Raw genomic sequence first — 19,851 nt, forward strand, 5'->3', positions numbered from 1 at the left:
CTGTTTCATAGATGGGCTCAGGGCCAGAACTTCAAGGAACACAATTTTCTGGATGACAATTCTCTCCCTTTAAAAATGGCATCTCTCTGAAAGCTGATGTAATATTTGCTGCATCCTAGTGAGGGTTAGTGGGCAGAAAATATAGGTAAGAAAGGCAAAAGGTGTAAAATAAATGCAATTATATTTTTTGCAGAAGCTCATAGATTTGGTCCATCATTGTCATGGAAACCCAGGTAGATTTTTGGTTGTAGTGGCGGTGTAAAATCTCAAGGTTATGTACCTACACACCTAAGATATCTCCTCATTACATTCTTTTAACTACTAATTACTGTACATCTTCACATATAGCTAAAACTTTGGTTGAGAGACTAGAACACCTAGTCTCCTGCCAAAATGGTCAATCTAAACATTTTTCTACATTTCCTTAAATTTTGGCCCAAAAATGAAGTAAAACCATTAATGTAGCTACTCAGTGGTAGTTCTGTTAAAGTTCTCTCTTGAGTGCAGTATTTTCTAATTTAACATCTCATTCCTCACACAGATAACTCAGCTATAGTTAATTCTGTTTAGCACAGTATGGATTTACAGCAAAGGTAGTTTTGTTTTTGTTTTTTTAAGTTTGGTGTTATAACTGATGATCCTGTGGCAAAAAGATCCAATAAAACTGCCTTTTTGCTGACAGAACAATATACAAGGTGGTTTGTGCTCAAACCATTGTACTTTTCTGTGGAGAAGGCAGATCAAGCCCCTATTGCATCTTTCTCTTACTAAACAGAATTTTTGTATGTGAATACCAGTATGTCTGCATCAGGGTATACATTGATTGATTTTAAAGAATTATAGTTTAATTTTAAAATTTTCATTAGATTTTAATGCACTTATTTCTTTCACTTGAAAATAAACTTATTGGAAAAGTTCAGAGTTTACAGGTCATGAAGTTTCAAGATAAAGAAACCATAAGAATATCAATAGCTCAACCTAAACGGCATGGTTGTGAAATAGGGCTTTGTTACGGACCTATGGTGTTAGGGCAACCATATTTCCTGCAATCAACTTGGCTTCACTCCCATTGGGAGCGATGGGAGGAATGGACATTTTATGCTAATGAGACTTTTAGCTTCACTCCTATTGAGAGCAATGGAAGATAGTGACTGTTTTGAAAGAGGGTAGATCTTCATGGAATTCTTTGTATTAGAACATTATTGGTGCATACCTGCTGAAGAAGAAACTTTCAATAATGGAGAATAACAGTAAAAAAAAAAAATTAATCCTTTAAAAAAATGTAACTAGTGCATGAGATTTCATTGAATTTTAACTGATACAGAAGTTTTAATAGTCTGCATTATTTCATTATTAAGGTAATTCAAGACCAAAAAAAAAATGGTTTGATAGGTGCTAAATTTCTTAAAGAATCCATTTAAAAATTAATTTTAACTCATAAATTAACCCATTTTCTTGTAAATTCTCAGAAAATGTATTCTATACTTGAAGAGTAAGAGCTGTAATTTTTGGGATGATACTCAGTATTCTTCATATATAACAAACTGGCTGAATCCTGCTTTGAGTGCAAAATTCATCTCAACCCTAAATGAACTGCAACCGTTCTATCTTTGTCTTTCTTTTCTAGTTATTGAGCCGAAAAGACAAAACTACCTTTGAAAAATTGGAGTATGTTATGAGTAAAGAAGATAATTACAAACGACTTAGAGACTATATTAACAGCTTGAAGATGACTCCTTGTATTCCTTATTTAGGTAGGTAAGCTTAATAACTTTGGTGTGCAGTATTAAGGCAATAGTACTTGCACAGTGACTTGCAGAAAAACTAAAAGCCATTTTTTAACCTGTATTTGAGAGTCTTTTAGTGCTTTTACAAAGAATATAGAACCACTTGGTTGGCTGTAAATGTTTTGTATATAGCAAGAAATAACTTTTCTACTTAAGAAGAAAAATTCCCATTAAACCTTTCAAGTGCTCCTAAGATTTTGCATAGAGTATCAGTTTTCTTGGAGATGTGTAGATTTAATGGTTGACTCATGAAGAAGCAGTTTGAGACTGTTACGCCTGGCAGTTCTTTCCAAGAACTAAGCATTTGACTATAGATTTAATAATGAAAAGATATCAGTCACTAACTTCAGAGTCAGCATAACTTCTGGAATCTGTTTTAAATGTTGTGGAATCTGATTTCTATTGCATATATTGTCACTTTGATTACACTGAAGTGACTAGGATATTAAATTGGTGCTACAAAATATAAAAAAAAATAAAATGGGTGATTTATAGAGATTTATCATGAATAGTTTGCCTTCCTATGTTTCCAAGAAATCTTTACTGATTTATTTATATATTTGCTTACTGTATATAGTTTTTATTGCTATGATGATCAAATATTTTCACCAGCTTTTTGGAATTACTTGATTCTAAAGAGCAGCTTTAATCAGGATTAGTGCCTACCCGTGTATTTTTGATATTTTTGTTGTTGAATGTTAATTATATAAAACTTCAGTAATTATACAAATGTTAAAGAAATGCTTGTCTGACTGTTTCCCTCTCCCAGAAACATCAGGCAGATCACATTAGTCCATCCCACGTAATATGCATTTTGTGGAAGACATCAGTTATTCCTTTATCTACATCAAGATGAGCTCCAGTGGCCCACTACAGTTGTCTAGACTTGATGATCTCCTCCCCTCCCCCCCCCCCCGCCCCAACCCTAAATATGCTATTTTCTCTTCCTCACTTATTTGGGCTATTTTAAGTCCTCTTGGACGTGGGGATTAGAAATCCTTTATTGTGCTAACATCCACATTTCTGTCATGATAGATACTTCTGCCTCTGTATTTTATGGGGGGTAAAGAATCAGTTCTGTCAGACAGGTAACAAGGGAATGCTCAGCCCCCTGCAGCTCCCACTAGTTTTGTTCTGCTTCAACAGCAGCAGGCAGAGTTAACCAGACCTTTGCACTGAAGAGGTTTTCTGAGGAATTTTTTTTTAACTGTGATTCTGAATTAGCAATTTGGTTCTATAATTTAATCTTCTAAATGTCATCTGTGTCTCAGGTTTGTTGGCCTTAAGTTGTCCCCCTCAGCTCTGCTTACTCTTGTGAAATACTGAAGCAGCTGATGTCCCTTTCATATGACTTTCACTCAATCAAAAAGAACAGCGGGGAAGGGGAAATACTTTGTTCAATGATACCCACTCTTTAGAATCAGTTTATTGAACCTACTTTCTACCTCTTTGGCAATTCCAGCTTGATTTTAGCAGTGACTCTGCTCATGAACTCCTGTATAGAGAGATTAATGTTTCATGTACTTTAAAAACAGATTTTCAGGTATTCAGATATATGGCATAGGAGATTGATTAGATTTGTAATCCTTGCAATCAGATCAGAACTGAACCTGGGTGGAGGGGCATAAAACATAATTAGAATGGAATTTTAAGATTTGACTTCTTCCAAACCGCCAAGATGAGAAAATGTTTTCTCTAGAGTATTGGAAAGCTCCAACTTCCAGCTATTCAAAGGTTTTTTAGCATTAGCTTTTATCTTTTATGGGTTTATGAGATGATGTCAGACCAAGCAAAAACAATTTACGAGATAGGCCAGGCTGCTTTCAGCATCCCAGGTATCCTGGGCTTCTCTGCTTAAACAGTCTTTTTGTTAGCTAATGTTTTAGAAGTAAAATATCTATTTTTCTCTATCTAGCTGATTTGGATTTTTTCTATTGCTTCCTTAAGTGTACAAAATACAAATATATGCAAAATTGGCAAGGGAAAACAGAAAAATACTGGAAAACTGTATGATTGTTCTTCCTTTTATTGCAAGTTTGTGCCAGTGCAAACATCTCCCTTTAGACACATGAACAACATTTTGTCCAAATTCTGCTGTAGAGTAAGTCTTTGGACATAACACGTCAATTTATTAAAGTCTAATGTGTATTTTCTTTCTGCGTAGAAATTAAAAATGGGTTTAGTTGATGTCTGTAATGCTTCTTGCTGGGACCAGCTGTAGTTTAAAAACTAGTCTATCATCTGGCTTTATACAGTACTAGTTGTTATTAGTGACAAGAATGTCGTATGCTTCCATTTTAATTCTCCAGAGGAATAGTGAATTAAATATACTTTTCTGGGGTGCTTTCTCTAATGTTACTTAACTTCTTACGGATAAATGGCTGGAAAAGCAAATGAAAATGGTTTGGAACAGTAATCTTAGTAAATCTGGAACTGACTTGGAAGCTTAACTGTTCAATTCAGTTAATCTCTTCCTGCAATGAAAAATGTAACGTAGTAAGACCTGTTCAGAATTTATAAGAATATTCTCTCTAAAGTTTGTTAACTAGGGATTTTTACTGAAATGAGTAGAAGAATATTCAATACAAGAGCAATTTGCTAATGTTTCTGATTTTCCACTTGTTGGCTATAATCTATTAAAGGTTTTTTGTTTGTTTTCTGTTTGGTATGTAAAACGTATACAGAAAGAATATTGCTTCTGTGTTAAATTACATATAAAATGCTGTGAAAAGATTAACTGGTTTAATGGCTCTGCCATGGCATGACAAACTTAGTTTGGAAAGCAACTTTGGATATCACACTCCAGGAACTGGGAGAATGGCATTGCTTTATAAAGGTAACTTTTCTGGACTTATAAGGCAGGTTGATTGCCACATGCTGTCTGAGATCCCTGCTGCTAACAGACACAGAGTTGCATTGGCACTGGTCATGAAGGACCCTGCTGATAGTGGGATTGGTAAGAACACAAAAAGAGGATGACTGTGGTGTTGTCTCAGAAGTTTAAAAGGAGTTCAGTTTTGTCTCCAAAATTAATATGGGTGTATCTTCACTGCAGAGTTAACTTGGGCTCTTATTTGCATGTTGTCCCTAAACTGTCTCATACAGACACACAAACCTCTATCCTGAATTTGTTGCTTTCTCTTGGGGCTTGCTGGTACATCTGTGGTTATAGGCTAAAGCACAAGTGAGCATGAAGGCTAAATCGCTCGTGATGATAGTTCTCCAGTTCCTTCTCATAATTCCCCCTGAGCCAAGAAGGTCAGGCACATTCTTCCACAGTTCACTGGGAAGGAATCCGAGCATCTCCACTTAGTGAGGTACTAAGAACCATCAGATTTGCCCCCAGAATTCCTAGTGACATACAGGTGAGTGGAGCACCAATGTGCACTCAGTAACTCAAATGTGGCTTTTCAGTGTGGCCATTCATACCCAGGCTAGGCTAACCTGGGTGCTCAAACCTAGATGCCAATCACCCAAGTTAATTCTGTAGTGAAGACATATCTTATATGGCCAATTTAAATTGTCAACGCAAACTGAGAATGGATAAGTCATGTGTATTTTATTCTAAGCAAAATATAACCTTTCTGAAAAAGGTTTATAATGGAAATTCTGACAAAGCCCTTGTTATAGTTGTGCTGCCAACTTCACAGTAAAACAAGTGGGTCATACTGCTAGAAATAAAAGATGTTTTCTTGACCTAAAATTTACTACTCCTTGAAATAGTCTTTTATATTTGTGTTTCACTGAAGGTGAGATTAGTTGTGCTAAGCTGTTGGAACTGGGTGAGCGGGGAAGAAGAGGTTTTCAGAGTAAAGGTGTAAACATTTGTCTGGCGAGTACTAGTCTGGCAAATCATAAGGAAAAAATTGTGAATTACTGGTCTACATCTGAAAATCATTAAAAAAATTTATTTTTGTCATAAATTACAGAACAATCTTAAATGTTGTGTTGGGGATTTGGCACTTGGACAACACTCATTTTGTAGGAAAGAGAGAAAAATAGAATAGTGTGCTGCATAGGGGTATGGAACATGATAAATATTCTCCATGTATAATTCTTGTAGGCATGCCTATTTCATTTGCCTAATGGGGAGGCAATACAATTTATACTACTGAGGATGTTACTCTGGGAAAGAAAATTATGCAGAAAAATACCTTTAGTCAGGCAAAAATTGAAGTCAGTAAATTGAGCAAATCTTCCAAGTGCACTGCTTATGGTTTCCCTTGAGATGTGATTTTTGCAGTCTTGTAAGTCTTCCCTTGGGGAAATAATTTGTGTGTGTGTATATATGTGTGTTTAATGTGTGTGTGGGTGTATGTATTGCATACAAAAAACGTACATTAAAAGAACAGTGTTAAGGTTGCAATGTCAAGCACTCAGAAGTTAAGAAATGTCAGAATTAAGGTTGCCTTTGCAACCTTAACTGGCTCCCTTGTGTGTATGCATGGCAGTCTTTAATTACATGATCGGGTTTTTTTTTTCTAAAGGATACTGCTTCATTCAGTGCACTGGATGAAAGATGCTCACTTAATGAGCTACTGTTTAATAATGTTTCTCCTTGTACATTGTGTGGCCCTATGCTTTATTTACTGCATGCTATTCAAACTCTACTCTGGAAACAGAATTGTTAATTTCTTCATGGGTTTTCCTATGGCGCTCATCACTATAGTATCTGAATGCGTCACAAACAGTGAATTGTATTTTCATAACACCCCTATAAGATGAGTTGATATTATCCCCATTATATAGATGGGGAATGGAGGGATAGAGATTAAGAGATTAAGGTCAAAAGTATCCACTAATTTTGAATGCACAATTTGAAACACCTAGGAGATGGGGGGTTTTAGCGTGTATAACATTATACAGCAGTTACTGTTTTGGGGGGATTTTTGAAACTTTTTATTAAGGCAAAGTTGCAATAAAACATTAACATACTATATTGTACATTACTTATTCAGAATCAGGTTAATATGCAAAGAACCCGACTAATATATTTAAAGCACAGTTCTTTGAGTGGCTCTGCATAGTCCCTTTTATGAATACTGCACCGCCTTTTGGTCCCTAATGGTAGAATCCTCTCTAAGCAGTGTCTGTGCTTGCATGCCCCTCGTGTTTCTACCCTCAGCATCTCTGAATATGCTGAGGGAAAGAATGTACAGCGCCTTCTACTAACTCAGTTCCTTCCAACTGTTGTGCCAGGTGGAAGTGAACTGCTCTGATCCGCTCAGTCTGGGGGTTTTCTCCCTTTCTTGGTGTCTTTGTAATTGTTTAGTATAGTTATAGTTCAGTGATAAGTATACTTAGTTAAGTTAGTAGTCAGTTCTGGGTTATGGTGGAACTGAAGAAAAAGAAGAAGCCGGTATTCAACTGATGTGCTTCGTGTCCCGTTGTTTTCCCGGTGTTGGATAACTGTCTTAGATGCCTGAAGTACTTGGCAGAGAGCCACTCTCCTTCTCGGTGTTCCATCTGGTGGACTTTCATGCCCAGAGTTCACAAGGAGAGGCAAAGATTGCAGGTGCTTAACCTTAAGGAGGCTCTTGAAGCTAAACCTTCTAGTTTTTGGCATTTGTTGGATCCAAGATCTAAGGAGGCCAGTCTCTCTGCTCCTGTGACTTTCTCCAGCAAGTCAAAGCAGCTTAAAGATTCCAGGAAATTGGAACCTTCATTGGGTCTGGCTTGGGATCCTGTTGCTCGAGTGGTCAGGACTTTGAAGGCACAAATGATGGAGAAAGTCAGGCTGCCTGCTGCAGAACCAAGAGCCGTATTGTCAACTCCGGCTGTGTCAATTTCAGAGAAGAAGCAAGGGAGGAATTGGACATTGTTAGCAGTGCCAGATCCCGCAAGTGAGATTTATTGGATCTGTCCAGTTCTGATAGGGTCTCTACTTTTCCAGGTTCTGATTTGAGGACTAAAGACTAAATCTGAATATTTCATTAGATCATCATGCACTATCAAGATCTGTGGCTTCAACCTTAGGTCCCGGGTCCATCTTCAGATCCACAAAAGATTTTTACTGGCTTCCAAGCATTCCTTGAATTGAAAGTTAGAAGGTCTTGAGGAAGAGACAGGGCTTCTTCTGTTCAGAGGTTGACAGCATCTTCACCTAAGAGGAAAACAGGGGATTATGAGTCTTTCTTTTGATCCTTTTTTACCACCTCCTCCTCTTAAGACACCTACAAGGTCTCCAGAAATAATTTTTTTCTCTTGTTCATTTCTCTCCACACCTGGGGTCTGTTCCTTCTCCAGTGTGCTCTGTCATGGATCTGAGGCTGGATCTGTGTTTAGAGGAGGATAGAATAGAGAGACTTGTTTCCTCCTGGTTCATGCTTCCTTTGCTCTTTCTCCTATGGTATGTTCCCAATTCCCAGTTTTTGGGGTGATTAGTAGTCCTGGGCTCCATGACCTTATTGGGTGCCACCACAGGAATTTTTCAGTTGTCCTCCTTATGAACTGGAAAGGTGATGTTTCATCTTTAAAGGATTCAGCAGTGGAGAAATCCTCGTATTGGTTCCACTGGTGCCATTTGCATCCCAGACAGTGATGAAGAAGATGAGGCATGGCTCCTCTTTTTGAACAAGAGCATACTGACACAGATTATGATCTTGATTTGTCATCAGATGAGCACGTGAGAGTGGCTTCTGCCTCTTCCTCTCTGGGGATGCTCTGCAATTCCATGACCTGATGGATTGCATGGCATCCATGTTGAACATACCTTCAGTAACTGGAGGAAACCCATCCAGTGTTTGACATTCTTGGGGTACCTCCAAGAGTAGGATGTCATTACCGATTCTCGATGGTCTGCTGTACTCTGCTAAGACTGTTTGGTCCACTCCTGCTTCTTGCCAGCCTATTTTCAATGAGGCTGATAAATATCAGATACCTTTGGAAGGGTTTTTATATTTTAACATACACCTTGTTCATATTTTGCTCGTGGTGCTTGCTGCCAGTCGCAGGTTGAGATATGGTTCCAATTCTGCTGATAGAGAAAGGAAAGAGAGAGGTGTTTTCCTCTTCCTCTCTTGTTATTAGGGTAGCAAATTATCAAGCAGTTATGGCCTGCTATCAATTCCACTTGTAGGAAAAGATGGCATTGTTTGTGCAGGATTTAAGACATGACAAAAGGAGATTGTGAAATGCTATGCTAATGGAGGGTTAAAATGTGGCAAAGGATGCCCTCAGAGCTTTGTTTTGCCTTGGACTCTTCCACCAGAGGATTTGCTTCTTTAGTTACTCTGAGGAGACACATGCTTGGCTGCACTCCTCTTCTCTGGCTCTGGATACCTTCAATTAAGGTTGAAGATCTCCCTTTTGAATGGGAGGTCTTTTCAGTGAAAAGATGGATGAGTTGCTAGAAAACCTGAAGGAGACAAGATCAACAGCTCACTCTTTGGGCTTGATTTCTTCTACTAGGAGGACATCTCCTCGTTTTCGTTATCAGAAACAATATTAGCCACAATCTTCCTCAACTTACTTCTCATTTAAGTCAAAGACGTTAGCAACAACACCAGCAAGGTAGGTATTTGTAGAGCGAATACAAGAAGAAGTCTTTTTAAATCGAGGCCTAAATCTAAACCAACTGCTTCCTCCCTCTCTTTTTCATTGAACACTAGGTATCGGATTTGATGTGAGGATTGAGAGTCAAGAACTAGTCAGCAAGGACCCTTCCCTTCCTTTGTTTGGAGACAGACTAGTCCATGGTATCCACAAATGGAGGCTTATTACATTGGTCAAATGGATCCTAGAAATATATAGACAAGAGCTATGCCATTCAGTTTGAGAAACTGCCCCTTTCAATTCCTCCTACCCGTCTGTTTTCAGGAAACCTCATTAGACTATTCTACTTTGAGAAGTGCTTCTGATAGGGGCTGTCAAGGAGCTATCACATCAACATCTGAGGGGTTAGGCTTTTTATTCGAGATACTGGGGGTGGATGGGTTCATCATCTGATTTTAGATTTAATACATTTGAACGTTTCAGTTCTTTATATTGATTCTGGCCTCCATAAACCCTTCATTTTCAACTATGGGTTGGTTTGTGACACTTGATGTAAAAGGACACATTTTCATGTTTTTATCAGATGCAGTCATCAGAAGTACCTTTTGTTTTGTGGTGGCGGGATGCCATTTCCAATACAAGATGTCGCCATTTGGCTTGTCCATGGCATCAAGAGTATTTGCAAAGTGCCTCTTTGTGGTAGCAGCTCATTTGAGAAAGCAGAGCATTTTTGTTTATCCATATTTGGACGATTGGCTGTTGAAAGGTGCTGTTCATGATAATCTGTTAAACCACATTGCCTATACAACCACCTTTTTTCAGACATGGGGCTACTTTTGAATGTCAAAAAGCCGACTCTCCATTCAGCTTTCAAGGAAGCAGTCCCTGCTCCAAAGCATGGGGACACCACAGCGTCTCAAAGAAAAGGTCACTAGAAGCTTTAAAGATGGGCAAAGCGTAATTTTCACTCACCTCTTTTCTCAGAAACTGCTGCATTGTTTTTGGCAATTACAATAAAATTTACTTAATTTTCTTAGAAAATCAGATTATATTGAATGAAGTCTAGATTAGAACAGCTGTAAAATAACTGCCTTAATTAGAAATGTAACTGTAATTTAGATAATGCAGATTCTCTAAGTTTTCCTAATGAAATATTTAAATGAACTCTGAGGTGACAGTGGGGTAGTGGTAAAAAAGGAAAGCTGAAGACTGCTTAAAGTCCAATGGAATCCGACAGTAAAAGCCTGACAGAGAAAGTGACATACTGAATCTAGTTTTGAATGACAAAAGGGAAATGGAGAGATGAGGTGGATGAGGTAATATCTTTTATTTGACCAACTTCTGATGGTGGGAGAGGCAAACTTTGGAGCTATGCAGAGCACTTCAGGTCTGGGAAAGGTACTAAGAGTGTCACAGCTATATAAAAGCTCAAACAGATGGTTTTGCATAAGTAGTTAGCACATATTCTAAGGGACCATTCAGGGTGAAGTGGTCATTTCACAGGAAATATTTTGATACAGGGCGTGGGGGAATGCACATTCCAAAAGTACTGTGACAGCAGCCACAGTTTGAAAAAAAAAATCTCTTATTTCTGAGAGGAGAATTTTGAGTTCTTGTTTGGACTTACTGATATTTCCCATGAAATTGCAGTTAGTAACAGATGGAGAAAAACTTCATTTTGTGATTACCATGGCGTGCACTCTCTTTTTTATTAACACAGGTGGGTTTTTTTAAAAGGAAACATTTGTTTCAGGGGAATGCTGTTTGTTCAAAGAGGAATGGTCATTAAATCCCATTGTTTCCGACTGAATAAATGTTACATAAATGTGTTAGCTGATGTTACTTTGTATTTTTCAAGCAAATGATATGCCTGCCTGCAATATTTGTAGCCATATATTTTGTTTTTCCTTTCGGTTTATTCTCATGAACCGAAGATGTCTAAAGCACTTCATTAAACAAGTTGGGTTTGGTTTACATGCACTTTGTTAGTCAATAGATATATGTTAGGCATAGTGCACACCGCCTTAATATTGTGTTTTTTCCAACACGTGGGCAGTTATATTAACTGAATTATGTCTTTCCCACAATCCTGTCGCCATCCATTCACTAATGTCAAGATATATAGCCAAAATACCTGCAAAGCTGAAGTCAGCTTTGGCACTGGAAAATATGAAACATGTCAAAGATAAGATACATTTGTTCTCTGTCCTAGTACAAGTTGCAAGGTACTTTCGCAGGAACCTGTTTTGAAATGAAGTATGCAAAACTGAGAAAGAAGTCATGGTGCCAGGAAATACAAGATAAAAAACTAGTTGGTGCTTAGTCTTAGGTGATGTACAGAGTGCTTTTACTTAGTAAACAACCATGATATAAATATTGGGTAGGGTTGGAAGGGGGGAGTATATTGTGAGCACCTCTTCTGTGTAAGGTGAATTTCATGCTGTGAGAAACAAGCTTCCCTGAAGGATTCTGTGAAGTAATAATTCTTTTCTTTCTGCGTTGAACTGCATTGTCTTTAGTTGATAAACTTGGCTAGGCTTCACTGTTTGGTCTCTCAAACATTTTTAATATCAAACGACAAGTGTAGTTAAGCAATTGGCTATATTATAGACAGTAACTTTTCAATTTACCTATGCATTGATACTAAACATGAAATGAATAAAAATAAAATATTTACAAAAGCCACCACTGGCTAATCATACATTAATCTACAACAGGGGTTGGCAACCTATGGCACGCATGCCAATTTTTAATGGCATGTTGCTGCCTGCTGGGTCTCGGCCGCAGGCCCCACTCAGCTTGCTGCCAGCCTAGGTGAACAGAACCCCAGGCTGGCAGCGGGCTGAGCAGGCCGGCAGCATACGATCAGCATTTTAATTTAATTTTAAATGAAGCTTCTTAAACCTTTTGAAAACCTTGTTTACTTTACATACGACAATAGTTTAGTTATATAATATATAGACTTATAGAGAGAGACCTTCTAAAAAACGTTAAAATGTATTAGTGGCAGGCAAAACCTTAAATTAAAGTGAATAAATGAAGACTCGGCACACCACTTCTGAAAGGTTGCTGATCCCTGATCTACAAAGATTGTGTTTCAGACCTGTAGTGTATTGATTGATTGAGTCCGAATATAGCTTTAATTGAAAGAACCAGCTACTGGCGTGCCAGCCACAATAGTGTTATACATAGCAACTATCCTAGAATGATTTTGTCTAAGTGGTTGAGAATGTGAACTTCCGTTCCTTTTAATGCCCCAGGATATACTTTGTCCCTTAGGACATTCAGCTAGACAGTTAGGTGGAGGTACAATGTGTCTTTACAGCAGATATGCAAGGATGCAATTTAGTCTACAACTCTCTTCCTTACTAGGTATTACAGAGTAAGCTGCTCTGCCTGTACTGAGGCAGAACTTCTCTCTAGTATAATCTTTTTATAGGTTTGGAGATGGGATTTTCACAGATCTCTTACTAAGTTGTGGTGTAGGCTTGTTTACTCTGAAAACGCTTTCTGATCTTTAAATGGTATTTCTTCAGCTAAACAAACTCTGTTCTTATAGTGGTCAAAATGACAGATTTGAGATATTCACATGATTCTGCATATTTTATATTGTAAAATGTTACAATTTTAAAAAGTCATCAGCTCACAACTTCAGGTCCTTGCAGTTTTGTGACTATTAACATTTGAGACTGATTAACTTAAGACTTGGGTTTTGAATCATTTTGTTGAGCAAACTAGTAAATAGCGCTATACGTGGGACTGTTCTTTGTTAATACTTGGCAAAGTCAACTTGAGTCTGTGAAACCAAGAAACTCTTTACTCTATGCTGGCTTTCTTGTGTACCTAATCAGTACCTGGAAAGTATGAGTGAAGTAGTAAAAGTCCCTTCCATCCATTTATATCTGGGCCACAAGAGTGCCAACCCAAATTTGCCTTAGAAATACCACTCTTTCCTTGCTTTTGAAGTTGATCTACATCTTTCCTCATCTAGGCAAGCACAAATGTCCCCAGGCTGCATTTATACGAAGTTTAGAAATAAATTAATATAGTAATTAACATTAATTTCTTTAACTGCATCATATTTTCTGAATTTAATATGTAGTGTCAACATGTTATAACATGCTGAATTCTGTTCAAGTCATGAACTAATAAAAATGAAAAAAAAATTGAATTTTAATGCCTTCTTGGAAGCTGAGATTAGATTGCAATTATTTCAAAATGCCAGTTGGGTCACAATTTGCAAAAAGTTGAGAAAATGTGTGTTTCATATATTCTAGTAAAACATTTTTTAAAGTTTTTACCTATTTTGCTGATTATGTTTGAATTTTCAAGTGATCAAGAATGATTTTCCTATTCAGTAGCATGCATACCATAGATAGCACGGCCTGCCTGCCACATGTGTTGAATACAAAGACAAATAGAAAAGACATGAGCACTGTGGAATTTACTCATGCATTTATAAGAGTGTTTGTGTTATAAGAATTGTATTTTGTTTTTATTGTGCTAAGAAAACATTTCTCCTAAACGCTTTGATGGGAAGCAGGATACACATGTCCTGTAAGAAACAGGCTACATTATTAGCAACTATTTTATGTTGATTCACAACTTCACGTGGAAATAACTTTATCGTTTATTTGCAACAAAATATATTTCTGCTGGCAAAACTAGAGTTTCTCTCCAATTTTCTGTCTACTATTTTAGGGTGCAAACTCATTGTGTATGTAAATGTTAAAACAGTGTAAGATCAGATATACATTGAAAGTAATCTTATCAGTTTTTAAAAAACTATTAAATAACTGAAAATGAATTCATTTTCACATTAAAATAAGACAAATAGTTTCACATTTTTACATTTAAAGGTTGAACTGATCTGGAGAAACTTGTACTGTAATCTAAGAACGATTTTAATCATTTTAATGGCTGCAATTAATGTAAAATGTATAGGGCTTTAATGAAGATAAATATTTATTGCAAATGTTTAACCATCTTGTGTGTTTTGTGAATTATTAGAAGCGGTATATTTAACACATATTGTATCACAGTGAGAGAGTTTAAAAAAACAAACAAACCCAAAACACTTGTAGCACTTTGGAGAGCTAAATTGTGCAAAATAAGAGTTTAAACGTAACTTTTTTTTTTTTCCTGGAGCTGAAGCACTGAAAAGTTTTATATTTGATCACTTGAGATGGTGGGGTATAGGGTTTGGGTTTTTTTTGGTTTTTTTTTTTCAGTCAATGGGTCTGATCATCATCTGAACTGCTTTCAGGGAATATGAACCTCCTCTGTACTCAGCCCAAAAAATCCCATCCTGATATTTGCTTCTGTAATGGCCTCCTCTGTACCACACTCCATTAAGGTTAGAATGTGCGCAAGCATTGTACCACCAGCCTCCTTTGTGAAAATGGGCACAATTTCCTGTTGGGAGAGAATAAAATAAGTGAAACCTCAGCACTTCAGAGGGGAAATAATAGACCATGGGTTCTCAAACTTTTTTAATCTATGTCCTACATATTAACAGAGTGCTTGTCTTGCAAGCCACTTTGCCTCCCATTTGTGATGAGATGAATCACTTCTCCTTCCACTTACAGTTCTCTAAACTCCGTTGCAACTACAAACTGCAGTTCACAGAAGATTGCTGGTAATCTGAGGAGAGCTGGCTGGTCACATGGTGCTGGCTCTGCTCTTTGATTTCAGCTGCTTAATTATAATGAAAGAGACTAAAAAACATATTAAATACTTTATTACTTTCCTATGTAAGCAATCGTTAAGAATATCTGCTGTAAACTGTTCTGAAGTACTTTTGCGGGAGCAACATGACTTGTGCCTTAAGTTTCAATTTCAGTGATTTGTGGTGAAGTTTACCTTATGAAGGGAGATGGTGGTCAGTCTTCTCCGAAGTTTTAAAAGTAACTATGATAACAGCAATTGTTTTAAGTTACCATTATTTTTAAGATCCTACCTACGTTGAGGGCCAAAACTGGACAATGATTGGTGCCATAACACGGTATGTTTTTCTGTGGGTCATTTTCAGTTTTTAATCAACCAACAATTTTATATTAGAGCTTTTTATCATTAAAGGGGCATCATCAAAAAGAATATTATTTTGTCAGAAAATGTTGTACTTATTATAGATACAAGTAACATGCAAGGCCCTGATCCTACAAAGACTTATTCATCTACTTAATTTTATTCAGCTGTATATAGTCCCATCAATGGGACTACTAAGTAATTCAAGCTAAGCACATGTACAAATCTCTGCAGATGAATTTTTCTTATAGACAATGACTCAGTTAATCCATCTTGATAAGAATCTTTAAATTATTCTGGAGCATGAAGTATTTGATCTGAGTTTCTGTCTTCTATATTATTTCTTGAAACAGTTATATATGCAAAAGGTGGCACTACCAATGGAATCTGTTGCATTGAACAGCTTTTTCATATGTATAACATCATTAAAATTCCCTTACCTGTGTATGTATCTCTATCTCTGTCCAGTGTTGTAAATTGTTTTCCATTGTGCCATATCATGGAATCCCCTGCATTTCCCTGGTAAGTTCCCAGACGCAGCCTATAGAATTCACTTTCAGGCTCCAGGCGAAAACTGCTGTATTCTGCATAGACTTTCTTATTACTCCAGTCTTCTAGTTCAATCAATAGCCTATAATTGTCCTGATTGGTAAGCATGTAAATGTTTTCTAGTCCCAGCCAGTACTCTCCATCAACATTTCCAAATCCTTTCTGTACAAAGAAAACCAGAATATGAGGTTAAATCTACTAGTTTTTCTGAATCTATTGAATGAAGACATTTATCAGTAGTAGTAGTAGTATATCCCAGTAGAATGTGTATCTAAACTAAAAACTGTTAAGCTTTTAAACTTCTGCACCACCCTTTCAATTAGTTCCTTTGGGCCAGTTTCTGTCACCTTTATTCAGTCTAAGTAGTGCTACACTCCATGAGTTGTCTCACTGATATCAATGGGACTACTGGTGGTGTAATGTATTACTCGGCATGAGTGAAGATGTCAGAATCTGATCCTTTGCACCTTTGATTCCCACAATGTGCTTTTTGAGTACTGGAACAATATTTTCTGTGGCACAACAGATTTTGTCCATTAAGACCATATGACTAACCCATTGCATGAAGTACTTTGAGGCACAAAAGATAATTATAGATGAGTAAGCCAATTCTCAAGATGCATAACTTTTTACAAGGTAGACTGTCTGATTACATATATAATGAAATACCAAGCCATCTGTGTACTCTAGATTTCAGTTCTAGTAAATTCAGTAAAGACTATTGGTCTTGAATCACAGACTGCTGGTATGATACCTTTTTGCTAATATTTGCAAGGCATTGTTTCCTTTCCCTAAGAAAATATCCATTTTACTGTCAATGTCTAAAGTGTTTGGAGTTGTAAATAAAATACTCATTGTTTTTCTTTTAATTATGTGGTGTTTAGTAGGATTACAAATTCTTTTCCTCCATAAAACACTCTAAGTGAGAGCTAGTTTGTGGGCCAGTTTTCCCAAAAAAGTTAAGCAATTGAAAAACCAATTGTGTACACCCAGTACAAAACTTTCACTTGATACTGAAATGTTCAGAGTTACACTCTTTGAGGCTATTGAAGGTAAATATTTTATTCAGGTTGTGTGTAAAAAGTCTGGTTTTGTGCTTTATTATTTTAATCTCCTTTTTCCTTTTATAAAAGAGGGGATCAAGTAAAAACTTTATTTTGTCATCAAGGATACAGCTTTAACAGTTAGATTCCAAGAAATTCAAAAGTTAAACTTCTCATAGTAGCCTTAATTCACTTCCTTTGCCCATTTAAAAGGTAAAATGTATAACATATGACCAGCCATATATGATAATGCCAGTTCACAGACAAGTCTGTACATTAGTCTTTGTGGCTTAGCTCCTTCTTAGCTTTTACTTTTCTCGTTTTTTTCGCCTCTTCAGTTTTTGCTAATTCTTAGTTCTTTGGTAACTATTTTACTTCTGATTCTTTTTCAAGTGTTAATCTTGTAGCAAAATTAACTGCAGTGGAGAAGAAATGCATTGAAAAATAGCATCTTGTGAATACTGATAGCAGATTCTAGTGGTTACTGTCCCACCAAAATGAAGCTGTTACTTTTCTGGATTCTAAAACTTACCTTATAACTGTCCCAATTCCTGAAGAAATTGACAGATCCATCTGTCCTTTTCTGAATAACTGCCCAGCCTCCAGGGTCCAGGCTGTTCTCACACCATAACTGTACTGGTTCATTGCTGTTTTCAGGTTTGATCATATAAATCCCACTGTTGGAATGCCCAGCTTCTTTGGCTTGTTGACAGTCTTTGAAAGGACCTGTTTGAAAAGAACTGCCTTAAGCTTAAGCTTATTTTTTAAAAATGTGCATGCGGGACACAAGTTACATATAACATGTAGTTAATAGTGTATGTACAAGAAGACTTCGTATTGCAATGCAAGACTTTAACTTAGAGATGGTAAAGTATCCCTTTAATGTTCTTGCTTAGTGAAAACCATTTTCACCCTTAACTTCATCTTAATGGAGGTTCTTTATCTGTTTCTTTAAAGACTTGTGAGTAGTAGTCTGATATTAGCTGTGGAAACCTGTAATCAACTAGGATATCTATAGAACTAGTCCATAGCTGTTAAAAGTTGATATCGAGCTTGAATCACCATGCAGCTTGAAGTTCTGGGCAAATGGAACCATGACTTATTTATTACAGGTCTCTGAGATTTCATTCTTTATTAGCAAGTCATTGGGGCCTGTAATTCTCCAGAGTCATGCATTTTAGGAGTCCTGGTTATTAAAAGCTTATCCAGCTATACTTGTTACTATCTTAAATCATGACTTAAGGGTTTAGAGGAGTTGAAAAGAATAATAACCTGGTAACAGCTCAGAGTGCTTAGAAACACCACTGGAACATAGGTGGCAATCCTGACTGAGCCCTTCGGCAAATGTTGATGGCACTAACAACTACAAGAAGTGCTGCAGGAATTGATTCATGATTTTTATAAATTGTGTTGGTGTACTATCAATGTTTGCAACTGACTAGACCTTTTGTCCAAGCTAGTGGTGCATATAGTCACCTGGTCGTGGCACAGTAAAGGACTTGCGCCATTAAAAAGCCCCATTGGTATATCAGCAGCACTTCTAGCTGCTGATAATCCATATTTTTACTAGTCAGAAACACTGCCAGTGTACTGGCAACATTAAGAAGTTTGCAAGGCACATGGCAACAATCTGTCTAGCTAACTAATAACACTTTAAGGAATTTTTACTTTAAAATTTGAAAACCCATGTTTATAAAACTGGGTCTATCAGAATTCTCAGTGACCTAGGTAACTAAACTAGATTTTGAAGTGTAAAGACTGGATTGGTTTTTGAACAAAAAATGGTGCTTACGTATCAGAGAAGTGTTAATTCCAATATCTGAAAGATGGCTTGTTTAGGATTTTCTTGAAACTTCCTCAAATTCTCCCTTTCCAGTTTTATTACTCATGAGAAATTTAAAAATGAGTTTTGGAAAGCTGGATGGGTGAAAAATAGGGTTAATAACAGAAACTGTAATAGAAACAAAATTATTGCTACTTCCTTCCCAACATATCCAAAGCTGTCCCTACCTTTAAGTCATTACTTCCAGCCTTTGGCCATGCCTTGATAATCTCCCATTTTGAGTACTGTAGCTTTCTTTGCTTACCTTTTCAACACCCACTTCATCCCATCCAGTGTATTCAAAATGCTGCTGCCAAAATCATTTCCCTTGCTTGTTGCTTTGACCATATCTGCCACCTTTGAATCATTTTGTTTGCTCTGTATTACCTTCCCTTGCCTGTTCTAATTTTCTCCATTCTTTTGTATTTTGTCTGAAGGTGTCCGGTTGGAGTGAAAGTTCCCTGGGGCATGGGGAGCTTTCTGTAAACTGCCTAGCACAATTTGATGCTGTGTTAAAAAAACAGTACTTGTGGCACCTTAGAGACTAACCAATTTATTTGAGCATAAGCTTTGAGCTGTAGTTCACGAAAGCTTATGCTCAAATAAATTGGTTAGTCTCTAAGGTGCCACAAGTACTCCTTTTCTTTTTGCGAATACAGACTAACATGGCTGTTACTCTTAAAAAAAACAGTGTGGCTCCATAATAAATGTTGTTCTAAAACAACTTATTGATTTATAAAAGATGTGAAAACATGAAAAATAGCAAAGCTTTATAATGTAGATTGAAATATTGAGAACAGTTGCTGAAATACTACGTTCTGTGCAGAGGAAAGGAATCTAGGACTCTTATTTCCAGGACCATTAGAGACCAAAGCAAACGGTAGAGCTATTTGACTTGCTGCTAAGCAATGGAAGGTTGCAATAGTCTGTTAACATAGTAGCTTTTGACCATTGCTAAAATTCAGCTGGCATTAGTCTCACAGGATGCAATTTGTCTAAATTTTGATCCTTAGAATTGTAGACACTGCTGATGTAAAATGTTGAAGTGGTAGAAGAGGTTTCAAAGTTATGTTCTAGAATGAAGGAGTGAATAAATCCAACAAATCCTTTAGCTTTGATTAACTATCTT

The 19,851-nt window shown here is 36.9% G+C and overlaps 2 protein-coding genes across 13 annotated transcripts in view; one reads left to right on the top strand and one right to left on the bottom strand.

Annotated features, from left to right (window-relative positions):
- Positions 1-19,851, top strand: part of RALGPS2 (Ral GEF with PH domain and SH3 binding motif 2) — a 264,748-nt gene that overhangs the window by 140,164 nt on the left and 104,733 nt on the right. For all 7 annotated transcript variants that reach the window (XM_074961031.1, XM_074961026.1, XM_074961025.1 and 4 more), the window contains one exon: positions 1,628-1,754. In XM_074961031.1, coding sequence (XP_074817132.1) covers positions 1,628-1,754 — 127 coding nt within the window. The remainder of the gene's footprint in view (positions 1-1,627; positions 1,755-19,851) is intronic.
- ANGPTL1 (angiopoietin like 1) overlaps positions 3,784-19,851 on the bottom strand; it is a 38,011-nt gene continuing 21,943 nt past the window's right edge. For 3 of the 6 annotated variants that reach the window (XM_074961020.1, XM_074961018.1, XM_074961021.1), the window contains 3 exons: positions 17,433-17,626; positions 15,749-16,019; positions 10,430-14,696 (listed from right to left, as the gene is read on the bottom strand). In XM_074961020.1, the coding sequence (XP_074817121.1) occupies positions 14,509-14,696; positions 15,749-16,019; positions 17,433-17,626 (653 nt within the window). In that variant the 3' untranslated portion in view covers positions 10,430-14,508. Of the gene's footprint in view, positions 9,145-10,429; positions 14,697-14,729; positions 14,999-15,748; positions 16,020-17,432; positions 17,627-19,851 lie in introns of those variants that run through there. The other 3 variants (XM_074961024.1, XM_074961022.1, XM_074961023.1) reach the window with 3 other exon arrangements.

This window comes from Natator depressus, chromosome 8, assembly GCF_965152275.1.
Source record: "Natator depressus isolate rNatDep1 chromosome 8, rNatDep2.hap1, whole genome shotgun sequence".
NCBI classification, from domain to species: Eukaryota; Metazoa; Chordata; order Testudines; family Cheloniidae; genus Natator; species Natator depressus.